The sequence below is a fragment of the Triturus cristatus genome, chromosome 3_2 (assembly GCF_964204655.1).
Source record: "Triturus cristatus chromosome 3_2, aTriCri1.1, whole genome shotgun sequence".
Taxonomy (NCBI): domain Eukaryota; kingdom Metazoa; phylum Chordata; class Amphibia; order Caudata; family Salamandridae; genus Triturus; species Triturus cristatus.
Genome location: NC_140584.1, coordinates 893,793,613 through 893,821,313, shown reverse-complemented (window position 1 = coordinate 893,821,313; position 27,701 = coordinate 893,793,613). Strand labels below are relative to the sequence as shown.

Genomic DNA, 27,701 nt, shown 5'->3' with positions numbered 1-27,701 from the left:
ACATGAGTTGGCTCTGACTTGTCAAATAATTTCCATATGGCACCTTGATGCATTGTTTAACTCTGATGTATTTCTATGCATGGTACTTTTATGATTTTTATGTGTATAATGTTTACAAGCACCTGGAACTTTGTATGGCTCTTTGCGGGCTAGGATAAATGCAGCTTTATTTTTACCCTCATGAAATCTATATGTATTGGTATTAGACTGTTGAATAATTTCACACGCCACTTTGATGGACATTTAAGCATATAATGTCCATAAGCACTTTGATGCAACATGTATGTTTTTTTACAGGCTAGAACAAATGTAGTTTTATTAATTTTTTTTTAAGTTTGATGAATTTGATGTGTTTTAGCTCGAAATTCAATAGTCGAGTGATCCCACAAAAGTGCATGGTTCATAAAGAATATTATATGTTTAATTGTGTGATTTGAATTAATAAAACACTAACATTTATTTCACTCTTTGCCGAAATCTCTGATAGTCCCATCTTGATACTTTTCTATATTATAGGGACCACCTGTCCTCTGCATACCTCAACTTAGTTGACCACGACTCTTTTTTAATATCCCTTTTCTGGGATGCTAATTTTTTCTTCAGGTCAAATACATTTTCTCAGTTTTTTATGTCTCGCTGAGCCAGCGCATGCGCTGCTCTGCGAGACATTTAGTGTACAGGTTTCCAAAGTGGTGCCACAGGCTTTTGGTGGCCTAGCGTTTGCACTCACGCGAGCGTGCACCCGCCATCTGCCTCCCTTCCAGCGCGATTACTTTCACGTGCTGCTGCGCGTGCGCATCACCAGCGTGGTTTTTTTTTTCAACATTACTACAAGCGTCGCGCGGCCAATGCTTGTTTTGCTTTAGTACCGAATCCGGGGCTTGGATTTGGGGTGCATTTCATGAATGTTAAGGAGTCTAACTGATCAGAACTACCATGTAATATAAAATACCACTCTCGCTTGGCAAAAATTGTCTGAAACGAAACAGCATGTGGAAGAAAAGCATACAAGACGTTGAAGAGAATTTTTTTCTTGATGGCATAAGAAAGGTTCAAGCGTTGTTGAATATGGCCACCAAAATGACCTTAGTCAAGAAACTGAGCGGCTCCGTTTGTGTATTTGAGTGTCTTCAAGCTGCTGACAGTGAGTATGCAAGACTGGTTCAAGCACTGAATATGGGTAAACTGGTTGCGCTGCATCTCGCCCCTCAAACATTTAAATATAAAACTAAAATGCATTAATAAGGAAAAAACCTACTTGGACAGCAGACGCTATAAAAATACACACCAGTCAGATGGGCTACGCAATGAAATTCTATAGAACAGAAGTATTTCTCTCTCACGCGCCCCTCTCTGTCACGCGCGCACCACACGTACTTGTTTAAATAGGTGACCGTGCTGTTGCATGGCTGTTGCATTTTGGGGAATGCTGTAGTGCTATTGAATCAAACACGCATTGCGGAGAAGAGCACGATGATCGTCGTCCATCCAATGTATACTTAAAGAGGTCTGTTCTGCCACAGGACAGTTCAAGCAGTATTTCCTAGCTAGGTATAGGCGTGTCCAATTTGCTCTTTGGCTTCATCAGCACATGAGTGTTTGATTGCTTGCTACTGAATGGATAACTAATACACATCTTTCTGAAGATGACTGCTGCGGTGCAACAGCTTTGCTCCAAGTGGTTGAAACCGTGGGCGATTAATTAATTAGGCAGGAAATAAACATGCCCTTTGTCCCTTTTCTCTTTTACTGCCATGCTTCGCGTCTCTGAAACCAGAAGTGACAAAGTAAAATGTGTACTGTTTTTGGAGTACTATGCCACGTTTCTCCTTTTGATTATTTGGGAGCGCTGAATGGAAAAGTTGTTCTACAGTCTGACCACTGATTTTATTGTTAAGAAAGGAGGTCGTCAAATGGTCACTTCTACATGAGGAGGCTGTTTCTCCCAAGTCTGAAGCAATTTCTGCCTGCCTCCCCTTGACTCTGTGGAACACTACCATGCCCATGATATGGCTGTACTTCCCTGCATTTCCTGCGACTACTTATGACTTACGGCCTCCTCCTGACTACTGCTTACAGTCTGACTGTGTGTAACTCTTCTGCCTGTACTTACTTGCTTGCTCTTCAGTTAACGGTCCTGGCGCTTGTACCTTCCCTGATGGTTGCCTTCTGACTGCCCACCTGCCTGTATATACTTTCAGTCTTCCTGTACCTTCCTTGTTTGCTTGCACTTCATCCTGACTGTTCGCCAGCCTGTATCTCTGAAAGCGTGTCTGTACCCTCCCCCTCTGCCTACACTTTCTTCTGATTGTCAGTGGTTATATACTGCATCCACATTCTAATGAGAGCCAGCATGTCGGTATTCCCTCAGTTCTTCTCACCCTCCGATGTTTTCTACCCACCTTTCCCTGGGGCTGTCTGTCTGCTGGTACTGCGTCCTTGCACCCTATTCTGCTTGACTTGCAGCTTCTCCCTGTAACTCTGACGGCGTCACTATGTGTGTGCCTGCCTAAATCCACCTGCCACTCTTTCTGCCTGTGAAGGTGCACCTCTGACGTCCTGGCAACTACTCCCTGACTTCATCATTTTGTGTGAACCTGCCCACATCTGCCGCTCACCTATGTTTATAAAACACGTTTTTTTGCAGCCAGATGTTCATTAAGATAAAGCAATTTACCCCAAAAAATACAAGCATTTGCAATATCTGGCCTTTTTCACAGTAGGATGGGCTATCATCTGCACACATCTAAAATGGGAACCCAGTTGAGCGAGTGATAGAGGTTAAAAAGATAACAGCACCTAAAGAACCTTATGATAAACTGTTGTGGTCGTTATTTAATGCTTTTTGTTTGCGCAACAAAACAGAGTGTTTGCTTGGTCCAATTTGCATGAATCCATTCCCGCCAAATGATTCGGGTAAACATCATGATTGTAATATTTCAATGATGTTACCTAAACCGTTTTATTTCAGCGACTTTAGTGAAACCCTCGGGGCTAGAGTCAGTTCAGCTCACAACTTCTACTTTATAACTGGAATAGCCTCCACAGTCTTCTTTACGTTTCTACGCTTATGTATCCTCATGTATAGTAGCTTACTTTCATAGGATAATATTACCTGGTGGTTAACATTATATTTACATTTCAGTACAACACTAACATACATACACTTTGTCTGCAGAAGACAAAACAAGTAAAACAAGCATTGGCATAGCCAATAAGTCTCGCCTTTGGGATCTTATAAGTGTTTAGTTATCCAGCACAATATCCTTGGTGCAACAACTGTTGCATGGCTAAACACTTATAAGGTCCCAAAGGCGAGACCTGTTGGCTATGCCAATGCTTGTTTTAAAAGCATTTGTGATTCACGCCTTTTTGTCATTAAGAACTTATCACAGCAAATATCCTCTGCTACAGGCCTTCACCAGTGACATTTGGATCCAGTAAATATACTGACGGTAGACCTCAGTTCGTGCTCTTACAGTACAAATAGGCCCTACTTAGCAAGGGCATCAGTCTCCAACTTTGCTAAATAGTAGGTAGACTAGATATGGATTGATAAAAAACAGGAACCTTTTTTCCACCCAAACTTGTACATATCACAGTTTTTCAACAGTGCCCGATTCCAGTAAGCATTCAGATATCACGGTGAATAAAATAAAAAAATGCTAAGTAAAGAATACTTTAAAAGCAAAGTAAAATCAGAAGTTACAAATATAATGACAGTGGGTAGCAGTGACTAAAGCGTAGTGCAACATGGAGTGCGACGTTTAGGTGACAGGAAACAGCATTTAAAGTAAGCAAACTGCAGCATTCAGACTGTTCATAAAGCTAGTTGAGCCCTTACAATGCCACTCTTTAAGTGCTTAAGAACCCCCTTTACTCCATATACTTCTTGTCACAGGTGCTCAATGACAGCTAGTTACATTTCATGAGGCTTGCGAGTCTGTGGACTTGGAAATCTCGAGAGTTGGTGTGTCTCGTGTGGTTACATATTTATGAAAACAGCTTTAAAGGACGTTATGGTGCAATTAAAGGGGAGACTTCGACATTTTTATATGAAGGCTGTACTGTTTAGAGTACTAACTTTCTGTGAAGAAAAAAAAAAAGACCGTATATTGAACAGTATTACTTTGGGGTTTGGTGAACGCACGTGCCTTTACTGGTAGTGCATTTCAATAATAGGCGGTGAGCGATCAACAGAGTAGATCTGTTGTGTATCATGCACTAGCTCATATCAATCCTTGGGCAGATCACTGATCTGGGTCGCAGATGTGGTAACACAACGTAGCTTGATAGAGAACCAAACAGCTGTTCAGTCAAAATGCAAAAAAGGTGATTATGTGTTTCTCATCATCATGTACTGTTTAAATACGATTCAAGTCTTGCAAGTGTTGGCAAACGAACAATATTTAATTAATGATTATCGGTGATCTCAAATTAAGGCAGGTGAAGTTTGTGAGCTGTTTTTATGTCAGAGAAGTTACTGTATCATTAAGGAAATTAATTTTAGTGTTCTACATTGAAGAGAATGGTTTATGTAAGACTGATATGAATGAAAAAGAAAAAAGGTGGCAGAGTCAGGGTAAGCTAGCATCACTATTTCCAGTGGGATATAGTAGGAGGTCATGTTGAAAAGAAACACTCAGAGGGAGATTAATGCATCTTTTAAGGAGTCAGTAAGTTCTGTTTTGGGGAAAAAGAGAAAAATGGTAGAGGCATTTGAGGAGAACTTCTAGTCTCTAGATGAGAAAAATGATAAAGAGGAAAGTGAAGCATCCAAATTCATAAAGTGTTAAGTAATATAGAGTACAGGAGGAAGGTGGTTTCAGTTCCTTGGAGAAGAAAGCTTTCTTTTTTGGCACAAAGTTGCGGGCCCAAAGTGATATAAAAGAATCCAGGTGCATCTTGAGAGTTTAAGAGAAGGCTTATTGGAAGATAATCAGATGCGGATTTGGAGGAATATTTTTTGGATTTGTCAGAAGTCAAAAATATGGAATATGGATTATGATGAGAATTTAGGAAACAATTTAAAAAAAGTGTTAAAGGATTCTCTGGGTGAAGATATGTTTGTCCATGATGCAACACGAAACACTCAAGACTGTAGGGCGATGGCCATTTGATCATGTGAGTGAATTCATAAAGGTGTTCAGGTCAGCAGCCCATTTTTAAGGGAGGAGCTGTAAGGCTGCTTTTTTGTCTCTGTACGAAATTCTGATTATATCTCAAAATAGCAAAATGGTGCAAATTTATTTAGGTTCTGTGAGATATTTTTTAGAGCCCGGGTTTTGTAATAAACAAGGAGAATTTTATTGCGGGCCCATCGAAGGTGTTAGAGGTTTTGGGATTCCAGATGAATACTGTGAAGACCGTACTGAATAGCCGGGAAAGAAGGTAAAAATTATCAGACTTAAAGAGCCTGTTGAACGGCAATAGGTTCTCTTATGAATGTTAGCCCTTTATTGGCCCTTCAGTCGTCTTTAATTCATGCAGTGTTTAACCCCTTCGGTGCTCATGACGGAACGGTTCCGTCATGAGCCACGGTTGAGCTGTGCTCATGACGGAACCGTTCCGTCATGACCACGCCCGCGCAAGATTCCGTCAGCACAGCGGCGGAATCTGCGCAGCATGGAAGGGGTTAAGGTAGTGTCACAGAGGTCTTCCGCGTTTGAAGGTGGGCAGCTTTAGAAAGTTTTTCATGTTGTACCAGGTGACGTTGACAGAGTAAACAAAGGAAGACCGGGTTTGGTATTTTGAGAACGGAGAGGCTTTGCATGGTCGGGTAGTGTTAGATCAAGACTGCATTTTGTATTATAAACGGATTAGAGTTACATGGTGGGGTGGTTGTATGGGTCGGGGACAGGTGGTCCTTTCAGAAAATATTTTGCACATATATTATTTAGAGATGAAGGCAGGTTTATTTTATTTTGATAAACTTCAAGAGCTCTAGGAGGCAAATGCTTGTTCTTTTAAGGATGGAGGGTGTGTTGGCTGTCTGGTACATAAAAAGGGGGGTTCGAGGAGGTGGTCTTATTTGGCAAAAGAGTTGTGGCACTATATGGAGCATAGATTTGGTCTCAAACTGCAATATCTTCCAGATCAGGAGAATCAGGTAGCCACCTGGAATTTCAAGAGTTCAATGAACTAGAATGATTGTTTTTTAATCAAATTGGTCTTCAGGATGATAGTGGTCTCACTGGACATAATTCGAGGTGGATATGTTAAGGTAACAGGTATTTATTAAGCGCGCGGCTACACCCGAGTGTGTCCCGGCGCTCAAGACAAAAGACCCGCAACACTGAGCCAAAGTACTCCAGTTTAAAGCTGCTGTTGGAATAATCAAGTTTTTAATTTCCTTCTGAAAATGGGGAGATCCTGGATTTCCTCAACGCGAGTGGCAGGCCATATCCATGTGTGCATGTTGACAAAGTAGCTTTAGAAGTATTTTTTGGAAGCTAGATCCAAGTGCATTAGTGGTGGCCATTTTTCAGCAGCATTGGAGGAGAATGTAAAGGTATGCTTTTTCTCTATTTGCAATGATTCAGAAATATTTGTTACTGGTCAGAAGGCAAAGTGTTGGTGATCCCTTGTTGGGTGTGTCAGCCCTCTTCTCCAGGCGTGAATGAGATGGTGATGGCCCCTTCTAATTCCTGCTTCAAAGGTATGCTGGTACATCCAGGTAGAGGAGCATCCTCTGGTGGAAAGTATACTCCAGTGAACTTCTTGCTCTGAATATATCAGGAGATCTAGAGTATCTGAATGTCTTTCTCTGGAGGCTTCAAGCCTTGATACTTTGCATGGAAAAGCATTTGGGCTTCTGCAGTAATGTTGGTGAATATTATGTCAGGACATGGGGGCTAATATTATACAAATCTCCTCTATTGCCCACTCACAGCAGCAACAATTGACCGATATAGAACTTCAAGAACATTCTAACAAGGTATAAAGCCCACCAACGCGCAGCCATCTTCCTTCTTTGTTGCTGCTGCTCACAAGATAAGATCTGCTTTAAATTCCTTATATCTTTTTGCAATTCTTTGTTAGTCCCTTGGATCTTTTCCTCCCCACCCCTCCACTATAGGGGACTCTGCTTGGTTTCTTGTGCGGCTCTTTTTATTCCTTTTGTCATGTTTTAAATGCCCCCGGGGATTTTACTGCGGGTTTTACTTTGGGTTCCCAGTTTAATCCCACGTGCCCCATCAGCTGGTGTACTTTTTTCAAGCAGTTTCAGGCCGGAAAAAAAGTGTCCAGCAGCGGACGAGCTTGATTTTGAAGACCGGCTCTGCGCTACAGTTGCCATGGTAGCAGATGCCATTGCAACCTTATGAGGGCCTCCGCTCGCTCCCTCCAGGCGCAGCATTGTTTACCGTTGGCAGGTAACCGAGGCGCTGGTCATGCTGCGACACCTGCATGCTTCCTCTTCAACAGCTGGCCGCGCATGTCTTGCCTCAGCTAGGGGTCCTGGGACAACACGTTGGGGTGCGCTCATCCCTAGACCCTCCACCCTTGCTCCGCTTCTACGGTGCGCTGGTGCGGCTGCATCACCCCAGTCGGCATCAAGTAATTAAAAAAGAGAAGAAACGCATAACAAAAGGCATCCTCAGCAGTTTAGAGTATAGTTCCTTGGTGGCTAGCCACGCACACTGCATGCATGTCGGCTGCCATTTTAGGAGATTGAGAAAGCCTCATTGGTATCAATGGGGCAGCCATTTTAAGTTATTGGTAGCCTCGTAGGCCGTGTTTTGGCAGTTATAGTCTTTTTCTTGTGTGGGACACAACTAAATCTTGAGCTGCCTGTTTCTTTTGCCTTATTTAGGAACGCGAACGCACTGCTTGTTAACATTTTGCCTGTTTTGGCTCCCCTGTTTGTTTCAAGCCATGTCCAAGGAGCCCTTGGGGGTTAGGATGGAGGATAGATTAAAGGTTTTAGTCACCAGGGCCCTCGAGAAGGTGAAGGGGGTCCCTACACAATACCATAAATAAGAAATTGAAAGCCTTCTCTAACAAGGGTAGGATTATTGTAGGTGCAGAGCAGCCTGAAGGCTTGGATTGAGAAGTTAAGGCCCAAAGAAAGAGTGCTTGACGGGGTAGCCTGCCTATAGGGGCAAGAGGTCTAAACCTACCAGAGAGGATATAGAACGCAAAGCAGGCGGTGACAAGAGCAGTGCCCTGGGCACTACGGACAGGTAGGAAAGAGACCCGGAAATTCCCATTTGTATTGACAGTGATGAGTGTTTTGAGCCAGAGATTGGCCTCTCCTCCTCTGACTTTGATACCAACTATGACGAAAAGGAACTCAGGAGAATGGGAACATCTGAAGAGGCATATAAGGCATCATGATTTAAGATGGGCATTGTTGACCCTTTTGGGGAAGATATGTTTGACCCCTCCTATTCAACCACACCTTAGCCCCCGAGTGGGCACCTTCTCAGTATGTTGCCAATTACATTGCCTTTTGACTTAGGAGAGAGATCCCAAAGGAGGTAGGGTCTCATTTGAGATCTAAATACCCTGCCCTTTCCACCCTGAGAAGGTCAATATGACCCCGGATCTAGGTGCCAAAGTGGTGGCGTTTATTTGTACGGGCAGCACAGACCCTAGGAAAGGGCTTGATGTCCTGCAAGGATTGCCTGCTTGACATCACTGGCCCCTGACCAAACTATTTGAGATGGCCGAGGTAGCCTATCTTAGTCGACACTCTAGTTGACCTTAAGGGGCTGCGCCAATAGGCCCAAAGGTCCGTCTATCTCCTGGGAAACAAAAACAGTGCACTCTCTAATTAAAGAAGGAAAAGAGTCCCACTCAAAATTACCTCAAGCTGGTCTAAGTGGCAACCAAAGAAAGGGACACCTCCCCTTAGGGGCACCTCTTCGGTGACAATTTTATCAGAGACATGGCCAAATATGCGATAGTTTTTAGCTCCATCCAAAAGTCCCAAAAGAGCATCAAGAGAGTCAGGCTTCAACAAGGCACCTCCTGGGGAGTGGTGTCAGATTCAAACAGATGGGCTTTAGTACCCACCAAGGCTTTTATCCCCAGAAGCAAATAATCTGTGGGAGATCCTTCAGAGGAGATCAAAGGCAGAGAGGCTTCTCCGCAGGAAAGAGTTTCCAAAGACATTTCAGGTACTCCTATAAAGGTGGTAGACAGACTGGCCAGTTTAGTGGGAATTGGAGTTTGGCGACTCAGGATCCTTGGGTTCTGGACACAGTCATGGGATAGAAGCTCAAGTTTGTAGACAACCCGGTTCAGGTAGACACCTCAGGAAAAAGTAGTCTCAAAACTCAAGGACTCAAGACTGGTGTCACAGGAGGTAGAGGACTTACTGGCCAAAGGGGCTATTCAGGAGGCAACAAGCCCAGTTTAGGTTGTCAGCAATATTATTCTGGTCGAGAAAATGACAAGGGTATGAGACCGGTGATAATCTTGAAGGATCTAAACGAATGGGTGGACTGCCACCTTCTCAAAATGGAAAAGGTTTACCTTTTAAGGGATGTCCTGATGAAAGGGGATTGGTTAACAAGGCTGGATCCCAAGGATGCATACTTGACTGTTCCAATTTGGCCTCCCCATCAGAAGTTCCTCCAATTTGCTTGGAACTGCAGACTTTGGAAGTTTTGCAGTCTCCCGTTCGGTCTCTCTTCAGCTTCTTGATTCTTTACCAAGGTCCTACGCCTAGTAGCGGCTTGGCTATGGGCAAGGGGAGTGGGGCTAATAATTTACCTGGACGATATTCTCATAATGGGTCAGTCCACGGAGGTGGTTTCTTATCATACAGATCTAACCACTCGTCTACTGGAGCACCTGGGCTTTGTAGTGAACCAAAAAAAGTCATGCCTGGTACAAGGTCAGGAAATTACATTTCTAGGCTTTGTGGTGAACACAGTTCAGGAAGAATTAAAGTTGCCGAGGAAAAAGGTAAGGAAGCTTCACAGAGAGCTGAGAAAGATACTAGGGAAAAAGGAGTTTCCCCTAAGGGTTTTGGAAAGGATCCTGGGCCTGTTGTCCTCTACGATCCAGGCAATATTCCTAGGCCCCTTGTATTACTGGGCCCTGCAAAGGCTCAAGGCGAGAAGCTTAAAAGCCAGCTGTGGTGGCTCAGGAACACGGAAGCGTGGAACGGCAGACACATTTTTGCGGAGGAGCCAGACTTAGTAATAGAATCAGATGCAAGTTTAGAAGGATGTGGAGCGAGTTGTTGGAACTCATCAGCGGGAGGGAGGGGATACGCAGGACAAATCAAGAGAAGGGATTACAGATCAGCTGCTTGGAATTGTAGGCAGGTTCGTTTGCAATTCGCTGCTTTACCCAAGTTACGCTGAAATGTGTGATACTGCGTGCGGACATTGTGTCAGTGGTGAGGTACGTTAAGATGGAAGGTCCTCATTCCAAGGGTCTTGCATATTTAGTGAAGGTTTTTGGGAGATACTGCTTGAGCAACAGAATTTCTGTTGTCACAGAAATTATTTCTGGATTAAGCAATGGTGTGGCAGACTGGTTTTCTCTTAATTTCAAGGATTCCACCAATTGGAGGTTGGACAGGGACGTATTCTTGAATATTCAAGCGAGATGGGGGCCCTTTGGGCAGACTTCTTTGCAGACACACTGAACACGCAGCTGGCGAGATTCTTCAGCTGGCGGCTGGACCCTCAGGCTTGGGAGCTAGATGCCTTCTTTCATAACTGGAGGGGTAGAACACACTATGCTTTCCCTCAATTTGCCATGCTGCCAAGACTGCTCTAGCATGTACGCAGATACAGGGGGACCACAGTGGTGGTAACACCCCTTCGGAAGTCACAGGCCTGGTTTGCAATAATGCTAGAGATCACTGTGGACTTACCTATCCTAATCCCTGCATTCAGGGAAGTAATCTGTTGCAGGGTGATCTTTTCACCCTATAAATGTGCTATCTATAAAAATAAAGCAAAAGACTGATGTGCATATGGCTGGGTCCAGGGCTGGAGTAGTGGGCAAAAGAACGATGGATTTAACCCAGATCTTTTGACTGGGAAGACTGTTTGATTTGTCGGCATTCCGTCCATCATCCGTTTGCTGAAACACATTTCGCCCTAAGTGGGATGGGTATGCCCAGACGTGGATTCCTTGCTCACTGTGCCACTGGATTCAAGCTAGCCTGGCTGAAGAAGGGTGACATACCCTGAAACCGGTCCCAGGATGCTGGTTTCCGGTCTAGGGAGGACCTCGCCTGGCAGTTTGGTCTGGACTGTTCCCATGGAGCACAGGGTCAAGACTGATTTGCATATAGCTGGGTCCGAACTGGGGTGGCGTAGTGGGCAAAAGAACGATTGATATAACCCAGATCTTTTGACTGGGGAGAATGCTTGATTTGTCAGCATTCCGGCCATCATCTGTAACACATCTATAATAATAAGACATGTGTGAAATGCAGGAACTGAGTCAGAGTGGCACTTTTTTTGCAGAATTTTATATAGCACGAACTTGCCCCGATTCGGGTATCAGAGCGCTTTACATAGCACCAGTTACGTTACATGAGGACACACATTAATTTTTGGTTAGGCACAGGGAGATTAAGTGATTTGCCCAGAAACACAGGATATTCAGCGTCATTGTCGAGACTCGAACCCAGTTCCCCAGATTCGAGGTTGACCGCCCTAGCCGTTATACCAACTCCTCTCTCCTCTAAGAACAAGTTTAAACAATGAATGTCAAAGGAACATTGTTAATCAAAAATAGCATCGTGTAATCTAGAAGATAACAAGTTTCAGAGACACCTTGCTTGATGAAAAAGTAAATCATGCAATTTTGTAAGTTTAAAAATCATGGCGATGCAGTTGAGAGAGAAAGAGACAATTTCAAAATATAATAAGCATTATAGCCACAGCCAAAGATGCTAGAGAAGATGCTAGTGAAGATGGCTGAGGGGGCACACACACACACACACACACACACACGTGATGACCCAAGGGTTCATTTGTGCGAGGTAGTCCGTCGAATGGACTGAAGAGCAGATCATTTATACTCTTAATGAGGAACTATTGACCACAGAATCACGACATTAGCAGGTGCTTTGACCGCAGAACATGACGCACTTTGGTCACTTCTTGGAATTTTTAGGCATACAGAAGTGATGCTTACATTACTAAAGTTTACCAAAAGGTCACTTGATGTTTGACCGTAAATCATAATGACATTGAACATATATCGAAAATGATTTGCGTCACTTCTCGGAAACGTTTTAAGACAGAAAAAGAATACAAAAGGTTTGAAGTCACTTGTAATTTCTAAGGCTGTGTAAAGTCCCAGTTGGCCCCCACTCCTTACTCTTGGCCAATTTTATTCTTCTAAATTACAGACACATCCTGTCATTGCTACATAGAAGCTCAATGCAGTGTGGTAAATTTTAACACAACCCTGTCTGTGGGCTGGCAATGATAATTGAGACTCTTATGCTTCAGATGTGGACAGAATGGGCCTGGGGCACTACATGGTAAAAACTAAACCCCCGCTTCAAATCCTAGGCCCAGAAGGAGAGTTGCACCCTCTCGTAAAATATGGGTTGCTGGTATTGATGGCCAGGAGAATTACTGGAGGTAGTGGCAAATCCCATGCCTTTCAGGGAACGCTTTCCAGCTCATATCTGAGATGTGGGCATCTGAGACAAGGAAAGTATATTGACTGGCTTGGGAGAAATGGGTTTAGTTGGTGTGTTCGACTGAGGTTACTCTCCCGTTTCAATTGATCTAGTACATGTGATTAGCCATCTGTCAGAATTGTCTCAGGTTTGTCCTATAGGACAGTTAATGTTTACAGATCAGCTATAGCAGTGTCATTGTTTGGTGGATGGTGTTTCTTTGGGCCAGATTTCACTGCCCAATAAAATCATGTCGAGTATGCGGATACTGAACCCGTCTACTGCGAAACACACTGATTTATGGGATGTTGGAGATGTCCTATTAAGTTGGGGCAAGAACTCTAATCTGTCATCAATGCGCATCTCTTACAAATTTACAGTTTTACTCTGCCTGGTGTCTTTCAGATGGACTTGGGGCACGAGAGCCCTGAATGTCACCAGCAGGTCCTATCAGCCTGAGGGTGTTTGCTTTTATATTAAGGGAAGAACAAAGACACTGTCGAAACCTGCTTTCTATCATTACTTTGTGCAGAATGAAAGGCTTTGTGTAGTGAAATGCTTGAAGGAGTATGAGAGGCGAACTGACAGTTTGAGGAAGAGTGCGGCATATCTGTTGATTTCTCATAGGTGGCCTCTTAGGGCTGTTTCTACCTCACCTTAGAGAGATGGATGAGATAGGTTGTGAGTTAGGATGGTGTGGCTATCACTACATTTGGGGTTCACTCCCTTAGGGTTGCATCAGCTTCAAAGCTTTTATCTTGGGTTGTGGTCTGCAGGATATCCTTAGGGCTGCAGAACAGTCCATTGAAAATATGTTTGAAAGTTATTATTTTAGACCGGTCACAAAAGCAATTGATAATGTGTTAACAAAACTTTAAACTTGCATAATGTTAGCCTCCGTGTCCTGACATAAAATTTAGATTTTCACAGCCTGGTGGGCAGAAAATCTGGATTTTATTAATGACACGGAGGCTAAGAGTTTCACATATCCTTTTTGCCCGCTCACGGTAGCAATAATCTTGAACTTCAAGAACATTCTAACAAGGTATTAAGCCCATCAATGTATAGCCATCTTCCTTCTTTTCAGTGCTGGGAACAAGCGAAATCCCCAACCAGAAGCCACTTCTTACTCGGAAATAAAATACAAATGTAATACGATATTCCTTTACTCCAGTAGTTAGGGTATTGATGCAGAGGGATAGTCCTAGCCTTCGAGGCATTAATAAGATAGATTGTCTGCCCACCAGGCTGTGAAAAATCTAAATTTCCTGCCAGGATTGTAACTGCAAAGCTTGAGTTATAGGACTATTAATGGTTACTGTTCTGCTGCTTCGTTGAGCAAGGACTGGCAGAAGGTAAATCCATTGGAATGGATGTTTTGGCGTATCTATTTAAGTAATTTGTTATGTAGATCACAAAAGGTGAGGTAGAGTTAAATGTGGGATGTTAATATAATTTGACTGTTTCAGGAGTGGCACAGAATGGAGTGTTATCACTGCATCAGCTAAGTGGGACTTTGCCAAATTTGTTGTGTTTGGTATCTTTTAGAAACGTTTCAAATGTTAGAGGTAAGTAAAAGTTTTAAAATCTGAGCAAAGCATTACTTTAGGTAACTAAGAGAAGACAGACAAGGAGCACAGCAATTGTTTTTTTTTATCTTGGGTTTAATGTTCATCCAAAATGGTTTGTGGTACTCTGCATGCAGGAATGTAAAGGAACGATGAGAAAATTTAGAGAGGATGCTATATGTCAGTTGTATTAGTCTTAGGAGAACTGTACTTAGCAGTAATGTCTAACGATTACAAGATGGATAGGACAGTGACAAGTAAGTTTGGTGCAGACATGTTTAATCTCAAGGTCTAGTCAGTTGGCAAGAGCCAGGACTATTAAGGCTTATTAGTTGGAATATATTTTGACGATAAACGATTTGTCAAATGCGGACGTTTTTGCAACATGTTATTTAAAACCTGTTGGGCATGACATGAGTGCCTCTACTTAAGGGTTTGAACATGCGTAATGAGAGCCACCAGTCGTGCCATATAACGTAGATTTTTCAAGTGTCTGCGTTAGTTGAATCTGTATTTTATGAAAGACAAAGGGACTACCTTTAGCCCATATTTTCCCTACCAGGTCTGGGGAATGAGTGAATTCCTCAAGAAGAAACAGAGATGAACAGTTTACATTGTAGATAAAAAAAAAACTGTATACAGGCCAGTTGAGGTATGTTTAAGGATTATGCTGCTTGTAGGAATTTGGTTATTTCATTATTTTAGGTTTCTTAACGGATGGTCAAGAGATGCTAGAAACTGTATTCTGAAAGGCAGACGTTTAAAAGTATTAGATTTAGTCTGGTGAGGTCATGGAGCAGATGCAATGAATGAGAATGTGGAACTAGAGAGTTTGTAAGGACTAAGGAATTGTTCTAATTCTACATGTTTGACTGAAAATCCTTTGGGAGGGGCAAAAAAGTAGATATGCATAATACTTGCCTCAGTGTCTTTAATATAATCCAAAAGTAGGTTCTCAGGAAATGTCTAAAATGTATCCTGAAACAACGAGTAAAGTATTAAACCAGCTATTGTAGAAGACAATCGTGACAGTAAATATTGCATAAGAAGTTGTAACTAAACTAGCTTCCTCCAATTTTAAACATATTCCAACTTGAATCGCCATAATCTCTTGGATCTGCCCTTGCTGCTCAACTGTGCTTTAATTCCAAAATGACTACAACCTGGAAACCTGGGTGTACAGCTTCACTTCGAGTGACCCTAGTAATGTTCCCTGAAAGCAGCTGGGACCATCATTCATTAATGATTTTAAAATGTAGCTTTTATTCTGTGTGCGGGGGGCTATGGATGGTTCATTTTATCACTGTTACTCCGCACCAATCCTGATCGGTGCCAAGCAAATCTGTTTGTAGTTGAAAGCACAGTACTTACAATTGCAGGCTTTATTTACAGGTATGCATTATGAACCACAAACTTGTATTTTATGTGGAGTACCACTATTACTTGTTTTGAACTTTTTTACATTGCTTCCCTGAATGAAGGAGGCTCGATTTGTGTGATTCGGGAATCCTGAGGGCAGTGGCACCTATTGTTGGGTCTGTACGTTCATATTAATAGACTCGAGTGAACTAGCGAAATATTGTCTCGCCCTGTAAAAAGCCTATTTCAGGTGACAAATAAATCCAACTGAGACTCTCAAATAGCACTGTGTGAGTAATTATTATGAATTTAGACTGCTTCACGAGGAAAATGTAAGTGAAGTACAAATGAATATTTAAGGTTGGTGCTTTAACGGACAGGCAGTTTTCTTGTCCTCTAGTTGTTGAAAATACTTTAAAATTTTCCCCTGATGAAACCAAGTTAGTCCTACGCTCGATTAAGAGTGGTAAAGCCCCAGGACCTGACTGCATCCCTCCCGACCTATTTATTCAGGAACAAGATGTATGGATTCCTTATTTGACCCTCCTGGCTAACGCCCTTGCGGGTGGTGCTGTAGTCCCTGACTCGTGGCTCGGGGCAGAGATACTGCCGATATATAAGAAAGGCGATCGCTCTGCCCCGGGTAACTACAGACCCATTAGTCTAATAGACGCAGTACAAAAAATTATAGCCCGCCTTGTACTTGGTCGTATCCAAATTTGGATGTCTGACTTTGACGTGCTGTCTCTACTTCAGGCAGGGTTTCGGTCCCACACTGGGACCCTGGACCAAGTTTTTAGGGTAGTACTTCTGTATTGGAAGGTTGTATTTCTGGGGGGAGGCAAATTGTATGCAGCCTTTGTAGACTTAAGGTCTGCGTTTGACCTTGTGCCGAGGGACAAGCTATGGAAAGTTCTCTTGGACATGGGCATGCCAAAAGATCTGGTTTCTTTTTTGGTCACCATACATGAAAATACGTACGCCCGTGTCCGATGGGGTAAACCCGGGGAACTGACCGATAGATTTAAAGTATCCAAAGGTGTACGACAAGGGTGTGTACTCGCACCCACCCTGTTTTCTTTATTTATCAATGGGGTTGTAAACTACTTCTTAAATAGCCCTACAGATGCACCTACATTGGCAGGAATGAAGATTCCCCTGCTCATGTTTGCGGATGACACCCTTTTGATCTCGAGGACGAGACAGGGACTGCAGTTGGCCCTGTCTCGCTTCGAGACCTTTTGCCGCGAGCATGAGCTGGAAATAAATATTGGGAAGACCAAGTTTATGGTTTTTCGTGGCCCTCGGCGGGTTAAGGCGGAGGTGTGTTTGGGTGGTGTCAACTTATCCCAAACGGCAGTATTTACTTATCTTGGAGTCACTTTTAGCGAGACGTGCAGCTGGTCTCACCAGCTGGATCTTCTCGCGCTCAAGCATGCCCAATTGGGAGGAGCTTTGTTGAAAGAGCACAAACACTCTTTAACAAAACCAATAGCCCCACTCATGAAGATCTACGGCTCCAAGATTTTACCTGCAATTTTATATGGAGCTGAGATCTGGGGCTTTAATAACTTGTCCAAATTGATAACTGCCCAGAATAAATTCCTCCGGTCAGCTATTGGGCTTCCCCAATCCACTCCACGCATCCCTCTTTTGTTTGACCTGGGAATTCAGCCTATAGAGGACTGCGCAGGGTATAGACCCCTGGCGTTTTGGCGCCGCTTGTGGACGACCCCCGAACTATCTAACTATGCAAAAGCCCTTCTGGAGATCAAAGGGTTGGAGGGGTCGCATAGGATTCCCTGGTTGTCTAGCATCAAAACCCTGTTATATGATCTCGGGATGCGTGATCTATGGGTTAACCCTGATACAGAAGTTTTCCCGGCAAAAAAGGTGCTTAAGGATGCGTACTGGAATTACATTAAGAATAGGAGATGTGCTTCCCTTACAGGTTCCATAATGACTGCTTCTTTTCTAGTTTTTAAGGATGACTCTGTCTTTGAAAGTTACTGGGATACCATCTTGAAGTTCCTAGATCGTAAGTTGTATCACCAGTTCAGAGTGGGCGCTCTACCACTGCGAGGACTCACCAAAAGTTGGAGTCCTCTTGGTAGTGATAAATGCCCATTCTGTGTTGACAAGATTGAAACCATGGACCACTTCCTTTTTTGTTGCCCAACTTATCAACTTCCCAGACGTATCTGGCTTCGACCTGCATGCAGACTAATGAGCACTCGTTCTGCACAGGTCGCTAGTAGAATTTTGAAAACCGATACTTCCACTCCTATAGTAATAGGTGTTGCTAAATTTATTAGTTGGGCATGGATCCTTAGGGCCAAGAAACTGAAGCTGTAATCTTTGTTCCCTGCTGCCACACAATAGTATCTACTTTGGTCCATGGCATAAACGGCACGTCTCTCTTTGCACTTTATTGTATTTTTTAACATGATGTGATCATTTTTAATTCATTATTTTATCTACCATTTTAAAGGTTTTACAGTCTATTTTTGTATTGTACATGAATTGTTTTGTAGTCTAATTGTCTAATATGTAGTATGTCTTTTATGATGCAAATCGAATAAAGACTTTCTGACTGACTGAATATTTATGAATTATATTGTGCAAATGGGGCGAGATGTTCCTGGGACACTTTTATATAGACAATGTGCACGCCGACGCCACAAATGCTGTGATGATGTGCGTCTGCTCCTGTGAAGGTGCTTCGCTGGTAGGTGTCAAGGTTTTTTTTTTTTTTTTTTTTTTAAACAGACTGACAGGCAATGGGTGATGTGGGGGGTTGTGGCACACATCAGTGAAAAAGTATGGCTTAAGCAAGTTAGAACGGGAAGGCATCAAGAGACGTTCTGCATGGGGGTTCGTTTCTGTTTGAAACTATAATAATGGTGAAGTTGAGCCGCCCTACTTTTGACTCCCAGCCCGTTCCCATAAGAGGGCAAGGTACCCCAGAGAAATTAATTTAGAGAGGTTTTACTGAAGAACACAAAACAGCAAAAAGAAAATACATTCGATAGCCAATGCAAATAAGGCTTAAACTAACACTCGTGGAAACAAACGCAGACGTTTCATCACTGTGTAAAAGGTAGATCACTCACATAGAAAGTAAAGGGTACGGAACAGGTTGAAGAGTGGGATGAGTCATACGCAGTAAGAGGGGTGGGGCACTACACTGAAAAAACATTTTTTTAATAGAGACAGAGATGCTATAGAAACGGACGCAAAATGCAATATGGGTGATGGTGTGGTATAAATAATGTAGGAAGCAGTAAGAAACTGGCAAGAGCAGTAAAGTCTGAAAAAATATAAACACTGGACCCAGATGCAATTTTATTGTGCACAACAGACGCCCGAGAATGTCATTGCACTTCCCCGCATCCACACTCTGCCTCACTCACCACTACTGCCGCCACGGGCTGTCCCGGAATGTAAGACATTTTCTCTCCAGCTCACGCAATCCTCTCTACACTGCTCTCTAGCCCGAACCACCACTAGCTCTAACCGGCTAAAGAGAAACTAGGACTGCCCCCGAACAAATTAAACAGAGAAAGGACTACTTTCGCGGCGGCCATATTTAAACAATCATTACAGGATGACCATGTCAGATTTGTGCCACACCTTCTTTCCAAAGGGCCATGTTGAAACGGACCACCCATATCCATCTAAGAGCAGCCATGTTTAAGAGGATGCCCCGACTCAGTCACTGGCACCTGTCACCGTAGAACAATTGTTTAGCGACACGTCGGAAAGCGTGCCTAACACTAAGAATGTTGATTTAAAATGAAAGCGTTATGGTCCCTTGGTCAGGAGTCGTGTTTTGAACGAAAGACAAGTTGGATGGTCGGACTTGTAGCATTGCTTGAAACACTGGAATTCGTGACTCAAAAATCCGAGTATGCAACACCTTTTTGGATAGAAAGCCAGGGCCGGCAGGCGGCGTGAGAAAGGGTCCACAGTGATCTGCTTCTTTCAACCGGGTCATCGCCAGGTCAGCTCGGTGTGCTGTTGCTTTTGTCTATTGAATCCGACCGACCTCGACACTAGGATACGCGAATCCCTCAATGATGGGCGGAGCTCTCTGTAACAAGTCTGCGTACGTACGCAGGATACTATGCAGATGGAAGAACCATTTCAGAAGATAGCACGTTCTTTTCCCCACTGGACTGCTATGTGTTTTTTAAACGCAACATTAGTTGACAGTGTGCTTCTATTATAGCATGCATCTGCTTTGTACTTTCCCCGTCTGTCAAATGGGCGAGTTCCTGATTTTTCAGTGATTATACTCGGCCTGCTGCGTTTTAGGGAGCCCGGCGTCTGTGCTTGAGGCAGCTGGAAGTTCCTGGTGACCCCTTGAACGGGGTCTTTGCTGTGTAAGTACCTTCTTCGCAATACGTCAGCTTTTGTGCCAAGGATATGCAACGTTTATGTATGTTGTTTTGAAACGTCGGCGTCTTGGCGACGTTTCGTTGCAGAGGAATAGATAATGTGCAATTCTAGCACGGTAGTTGCTTTGTCAGCTCTCTCTACTCCGGCAGCTGCAGGGTGCGCATGCCCAGCTTGACTTAAAGTGAAACTGGCTAATTCCCAACTTCCTTTGCCTTTGCCTTAGGTCGGTGCGGCTGGAAAAACCCAGCATGGAAGTTAATCCGTGGGCCTGTATGAGTGCTAAGATTATCGCCATATGCACTTGAATCAGGAACCGTCTGACTGTTTTGAAGCATCGTTTGAGTAACTTGAAGGCACAGGCGCAGCTACCGTAACGGCCTGACCACTGTCCCCGAACTGCGACCCTCTGTAGCTGACCTTACGCCGATCCTGGCATAAGTTGGTTTATTAGACTTGTATCCACACTGATTTCAGAGAGGTACATTTAAGGAATGCTTGCCCTTTCTCGGCTACTCAAAGTGTGCCGACTTCTAAAATAAGACACACAGATTCCAAGTATGCCTCCTTAGATCTGGCATGTCAGCACAATTGTCTGTATATCGTTGTTCAATTCTTTGAAATATACACCTAGTGGGTGTTGGTTTCCCCCAGAGGAATGTACATGTTTCACTTTATACAATTGACTATTTGTTGTATCGTTCTTCTCCCTAGGAAGTGCTATCATTGGAATGCACGAGGACTCTTACACCTGATAAGCATACTGCATAACCACATCGTTTGTTACATTCAATTCTTTATCTTCTATACGGAGAAAATCCTGTTGTGTTACTACCCCTCCTTCGCAGTTACAAAGCCAATAATAGGTCTGGCTCTAACTTGCAAGCAACATTTGTACTTGCAACATACATAGAAACTGCATTTGTGAAGACTCTTGCTGGCTCTTTAAAAGTCAGACTTTTAGCCCTGCCAGTGCTCGTTGATATTGATTATCATTAATAATGGCCTCTGTGTAAGCTGCTGCCCTAGACCGTCTAACAAGCGTTACACATTCCCACTATGGAGTGCTGTACCCTATACTGCATATCTCCTTAGTCGCATTGCTTGTCTTTAAGTTAGCCTTGTAGTGTTCCATCAAGCATCTCAACTACATTTCCACAGTACCCAAGTATTTATCATTTGAGACCACACCTTTTGTTAGCATCCTATATGGCAGTGTGTTATGGATAGCACCCCACTCCATATAATTGGCGGTGCCATGTCCTGTTCCATCTGCATGTCTTTAGTGCTAATCTAAAATGCATTCATATTCTCCCTTATTTCCTCATTTAAATGAGACCTCAGGCTGAGCAAGGGGTTTAGATGAAGCCAGACTTGAACCTCTTTCAGCCTGTCTGTGGTGCTTGATCTGCCTTTTTGTTTGTGGTAAAACAAGCTTTCATAGTTTTTGCTGATACATATTGTAATCCGCTCTATTAACTCTAAATAAGCAATAATCTAGTTGGTTACTTAATTTTATTCTAGACTATCCTGTTGTGTATTCGTGAAGTACTGTACTGCTGCTAAGTAGAGATTAGCATTATTGTTGTAGTAAAATAGGCTTTTGTATATAGGCTATCTGTAATGTAAGTGGTGGTGAAATTGTAATGAGGGAGTATGGGCCTTTAAAGGTGCTACCTAGTCTGCACTGGCCCCTGTCTGTGGTCTACTTATGGCATTACAGGCCCTACACCTCGAACTTTTTTTGGTGGCTCCGTGGACTAATTTATCCACTCCTGAAACCTGTATATGACCTTATGGTCACAGATTCATTTCATTTGATAACTTTATTTCGGTCAAAGGACCATAAAAGTGCGCATACATATGTCATCAATTACATTAATACAGATAAAACAATAAATAACATTTTAAAATTAAAATCTTTAAAAGAAAAGATTAAACTTTGAGTCATCAATATGAAGATAATTAGGTTAAGAACGTCTGTCTCCAACGCCACATGCCGTAGAGATAGCGGGATACAGCAAAAACGATGTGTGGGTCAGTATCATAGATTAGGGTCCTGCAGGCCGGTTTAAAATGGCGAAAACCCAGATTCCTACAAATGGGAGTCAGCCAACTTTTCCTGATTAAATGATAAGCAGGACAAAAAAACAGCACATGTTCAACAGACTCTGTTTTGTAGTTACAAGCAGGACAACTTTCCAGATTTCGTGCCTGCCACTTGAAAGAAAAGGACCTAACCGGTAGGGTGCCATACCATAATTGAATGTACAGTTTACGGGCAAGTGGGGGTTCTATTTGATCCATGAATTCCTCTAGTTTAGAATCCTGTTTAACCATGAGGAATTCTAGGGTCAATCTACCTATAGCTGAAAAGCTCAAGTGTAAAGAAGAGTTTTTCAAGGACATCAAAGAAAGAATTTCCTTCCTTGGAATCCCAGGACAACTTGCCTCCGGGTTTACCCACATTTCCGTGGGTTTACACAGCCTTTCATCCATGTGGCCGATAAAATGATTGCCGTTGAGTAACAATAAACATCTTTTATCCAGTGCCAAGCGGCCCCTGAGGTAAACATGCTCTTTACAAATTCACGTGTTATATTGGTGGTATAAGAGCCATAAACTCATTTTGCTGGCCACCTGTGTAGTGTGGGGTTTTGTATTGTTTATTTCTACTCGCAGCAGGAAACCTCCTGTGGCAACAATGTCTCTGTCCCACCTGCTACTTCTTAGCTAAAGTTGAAGTAAAACATTCCAACTTTTTCTGGCAGGTAATGGGCACCTGTAACACCAACACCTGAATGGCTAGACGGTACCAAATAGGACATAACACATCTCACTTTTTCTGAAATGAATAGAAATACAGACAAGACAAGGAAACGAAACACAGAATGGCAACTGATTAGGAACAGCACAACGCAAACATAATTTTATGGCATGACACAGAGGCCAATATTATGCAAATCTTCTTTATTGCGCAGCTCACAGCAGCAACAATGAAGAGATCTAGAACTTCAAAACATTCTAACAGAGTATAAAGTCCATGTGCACGTAGACATCTTCCTTCTTTGTTGCTGCTGCTCACAAGATAAGTACTTATGTTTTATTTGTCCCCGATCTATACTCTTAGGATCGTGTTTATTAATGATATGGGTGGTTATTGACTGGGTGAATGTTTCTCCTTTCCCCCTCCCCACCCTTTATTCTATTTATGAGCGATTTTACATGAATGTTTCCTGTGGTCATACCTGGCTCCTTTTTCATTTGTACATGCTCTCGTCTCTGGGCTAATTTCGCGTCTCCCCGTGTGCGCTTCCACTCCCTCTCGCCTTTGTTTTGCCCCTCTCTCCCAAGCGTGTTACTGCTTTAACCTTTTGGCCACTCTCGCCACTTGGCTCTCGGGCCGTCTCCGCTTTTTCCTCGCTCGTGTTGAATACCCCGGAGGCTTTCCCACCTCCCTCCACCCCACCCTCCTATTCACTACTTTCCTCTGCTCTTTCAGGCCGAGGAAACCCCTTCTCACACGGGACTGGCGTCTTTCAAACGCCGATCCCGTGTCGAGCATTGCGCTACCGCTCTCGTCCCCATGGCGACTCTGCGACCTCTCCAGAGTCTCGGGGAGGTCGTGCGCGGTTCCTATGGAGACGGGATATGGCGGAGATCTCCGTTTGAGATCGCGGAGACTTCCCATAATTAAAGTACCTTTTTGGAGACACCATCTTACCAAATTCTCTTCGGACCTGTCTCCCCTTGCGAATTCCCGTGAGCCGGAGCCTTTCTGTTAAAAAAGAGAGAGAGAGAAAGAAAGGAAGGACAATACCTCACCTAACTCAAGGTTACCAAAAGAAAAGAAGGACAAACAAGTTACCCTTCACACAAATAGAGAAAGGACTCACATATTTTCTCACCAATTAAAGGAAAGCTCCTAAGCACACATTTACATCCATTTTATTTCACCGTTTCCATAAAACTCTTAGAACATCTAGGTTTCGTTATAAACACCAAAAAATCATTAACAACTCCAAGCCAAGACACACAGTTCCTGGGGTTTTCAGTAAACACATTCCAAGCAGAATTAAAATTGCCAGGGGAAAAAGTCAGAAAACTCGGTAAGGAGTTAAGGAGAATTCTAAAGATCCACTCCTTTCCTCTAAGGACTTTAGCAAGGATACTGGGCCTGTTGTCCTCAACTATCCAAGCTATTTACCCGGGTCCACTATACTATCGAGCCCTTCATAGACTCAAAGCCAAAGCCCTCGGGGAGAATCCATCCTACTCCCAGATAGTTTGCCTAGATCCAGACTCCAGGAAAGAAATACTCTTGTGGTTGAGGAATGCAGAGGCCTGGAATGCAGAGGCCTGGAATGGCAGAGCAATCTTCGGGGAGGAACCGGACTTAGTAATAGACTCGGATGCGAGCCTAGACGGTTGGGGTGCCACATGTGGCAACTCTTCAACAGGGGTCTTTGGACTCCTCAGGAGAAGGAACTACACATCAACTGCCTAGAACTACTGGCAGGATCCTTTGCAATCCAGAGCTTTACCAAGGGCTTGATGAAGTGTTCAGTCATGCTTCGCATGGACAACATAACTGCTGTGAGATACGTGAACAAAATGGGAGGCCCACATCCCAAAGGACTCTCTGACCTAGCCAAGAACTTCTGGGCGTACTGCCTCAACAAGGGAATTTCAGTCATTGCCGAACATATTCCGGGTTCGAACAATGGGGTAGCAGACTGGTTCTCGAGGAATTTCAAAGATTCGAGCAACTGGAAACTGAACAGGGATATTTTTCTAACCAACCAGTCACTATGGGGTCCTTTTGGAATAGACCTGTTTGCAGACAGTCAACACTCAACTCCCCAAGTTTTTCAGCTGGAGGCCGGACCCGATGGCCTTGGGGATAGACGCGTTCTTTCAGAACTGGCTTGGTATGAGTCAGTCAAAAGCTTTTATTCGATATGCAAGATATCTTGTAAGCACATTAAAAAATACAATAGACACATAAAAATCACAGTTACAAGAAGCCAGTATGAGATGCATAAGAATATAAAAAAGGGCATAAATTTCCCATAATAAATTACCTAAAAAGAGAATTAAACAGCTACTGACAATCTCTTGCAGCGAATAAGCCAGGACCACTTTAAAAATTTCGCAATTCCACACACAAAGAGAGGGGAAGTGTCCGTAGTTAAAATACGCAGGGCTTCAAGGTGATTACGTGTACCCATATTGCGACAGAGGGGTTTCAACCAGACACCCCTGGGCCTTGCATAATCCGGGCAAACAAATAAGACATGTGCAATAGTCTCAGCCTTGCTAGGGCAACATGCACAATTGGGAGAAATGCGGGGCAGAGGTGACCAACTCGAAACCAATGCACCTAGGGGGAGGCATCCAACTCTAAATTTGAAATAAAGGGCTCGGTCATAAGGGAGAGTTATCAAGTCCAGGTAGGGTTCAAAAGCCACAGTGTCTTTAATTTGCAAAAAGGCGACAGTCGATTTGCAGTGGTTAGAGGTTGTATTTAACCGCTCCGCACACCAGTTCCAATAATGCGCCTTGACAACTTCTTTTGTGGGGGCTGAACGTGATGACCAGCAGCCTCCTAGACCGACATTCTCCAAAAGCTTTTTGGTATCTCTAAGCCACTTTATTTTTGCCCAGCCCCCCAAACTCATAATTTCTCCCAAGGCATCAGCATAAGATTTCAATTCTTCACCCCTCCAGATTCTTGCCCATAACAAGAGCGGGCGAAGCTGGGCCTGGTCTTTAATATTTTTGCAGCCCATGTCCAACCGGACAGGTACGGATGGAGTACTCAGGGGGACGGAGATAAGGGATTTCAGTAACTTGCTCTCCGCTGTCTCTAGATCTTTCAAACAACAGTGGCCCCACAGTTCTGCCCCATACAAGGCTGATGACACTACTTTAGCCTTGTAAATGTCAACTACTGGGGTGAGTGATCTTCTTGGAGAGGCCCTGAACTCCCTCATAAGGGCACCTCCCACTCTCCTGTGGCTGAGGACCATTTTATCAATATGACTAGCCCAGGACATCCTATCCGTAATCCGGATGCCGAGGTAGTCAAATTCGGCTACTTTCTCTAGGGGGGTCGAATTTAGAGTCGGAGGGCGGCCCAATTTCTTAGGAGGATTTAGGACTAAATATTTTGTTTTATCCACATTTATTGTTAATCCTCTTACATCACAGAACTCCTGAAATCGTGTTAATAATTTCTGGAGACCTTGAGGGGTCTTCGAAATCAGGAGCGTGTCGTCCGCAAATAGCAGGGTGGGGATCCGGACTCCACCGAGGCAGGGGGCGTCGGCTGGTTCTTGCTGGAGATGTTTTACCACCCCATTCACATAGAGTGAAAATAGGGTTGGTGCCAAGACGCAGCCCTGCCTTACGCCCCTAGAGACTGGAATTTTCTCGGTAAGTTCACCATTTTTACCCCAGCGGACCTGGGCAAAGGTATGGGCTTGGTATGAGACCTTGTGCTTTCCCGCCCATTGCCATGCTTCCACGCCTTCTCCTTCAAATTCAGAGAAACAAGGAAATAGTGGTAGTAATAACCCCCTTCTGGAGATCTCCGGCTTGGTTCCCCATCCTGTTGGAAATGAGTGTGGACTTTCTAATTCTCATTCCTACCTTCGAAATAATCACAGATCCTCGGGGAGAGTGTCACCCCCTCGTTCTTCAGGGGCTCATGTCTTTGATGGCATGGAAGATTTCAGGAGACAATGGCAGCTCCCGGGACTTTCGGAGAGCGCGTTCAGGCTCATGTCAGAATCCTGGGCTCCTGGAACAAGGAAAGCCTATCGATTGGCTTGGCATAAATGGGTTTGTTGGTGCCTTCGACGGAATTACGATCCCATTTCAACTGATATAGTTCAAGTTCTCAACTTTTTGGCCGAAATCTTTGCCTCAGGTCTGGCTTACCATACCGTTAATGTCTATAGATCGGCCATCGCAGCAGGACACTGCTTGGTAGATGGTACCTCAGTAGGTCAGAACTTACTAACTAAAAAACTTATGAGAAGTATGCGTGTCTTAAATCCACCTTTTTTTTTTTTTTTTTGAGTTTAATAGCATGTTATCAGAACATACAGTAATAACAAATAAACCAACATACAGGTCATGGCGCATCAACATCTTTCATCCAGCACACAATAATTATCTTTATACTCGGATGACATCGTGCCCAATGCTACCTTACAGTAATAATGTTCACACAGGCTGATGTGTTTGTAGGTATTGAACCAGGTAAGTCCAGTAGTCCCTTGGTTTGGACCCGGTAGGCAACTCCTCCTCATACGTGTGCAGCGTGTCCCTGCAATAAGTCAAGTCCTGAAGCCATTGCCTGACCCTAGGCTCCACCCGGCCACCCCAACAGAGCGACACCCGTCGCTTAGCAATTAGCAATGCAATCAGACAGAATTTGCGCTTGGCGGCCCTTATTCCCGGCAATAGGCCCAGTAGGCAAGTATGTGCCGAGCATTCGAGTTGTGTGCCCACCATGTCACTCAATATCTGCACCACCCTTTGCCAGTACTCTGCCACCGCCCCACAGTTCCATGCCAGGTGTATGAAGTCCGCCGGATCCACCCCGCAGCGCTGACATTTAGCGTTGTCCCTCAGCCCATATTTATAAAGCCTTGCTGGGGTGTAGTACGTCTGATGGAGGTATTTGTAATGCAACATGCGCAGGTTCCCATTCGGGGTCAGCATCCCAGTGATTGTACATGCCACCCCCCAGTCTT

At 43.8% G+C, this 27,701-nt stretch overlaps 2 protein-coding genes across 2 annotated transcripts in view; one reads left to right on the top strand and one right to left on the bottom strand.

Annotated features, from left to right (window-relative positions):
* The window catches only part of TAX1BP3 (Tax1 binding protein 3), a 210,553-nt gene extending 191,429 nt beyond the window's left edge, over positions 1 to 19,124 (bottom strand). The window contains exon 1 of the mRNA XM_085649319.1: positions 18,951 to 19,124. Within this exon, the coding sequence (XP_085505445.1) occupies positions 18,951 to 18,989 (39 nt within the window). The 5' untranslated portion in view covers positions 18,990 to 19,124. The remainder of the gene's footprint in view (positions 1 to 18,950) is intronic.
* A 660-nt stretch (positions 19,125 to 19,784) lies between these two features.
* Positions 19,785 to 27,701, top strand: part of EMC6 (ER membrane protein complex subunit 6) — a 33,830-nt gene continuing 25,913 nt past the window's right edge. Inside the window, exon 1 of the mRNA XM_085649320.1 lies at positions 19,785 to 19,922. The gene's annotated coding sequence lies outside the window, so the exon portion shown is untranslated. The remainder of the gene's footprint in view (positions 19,923 to 27,701) is intronic.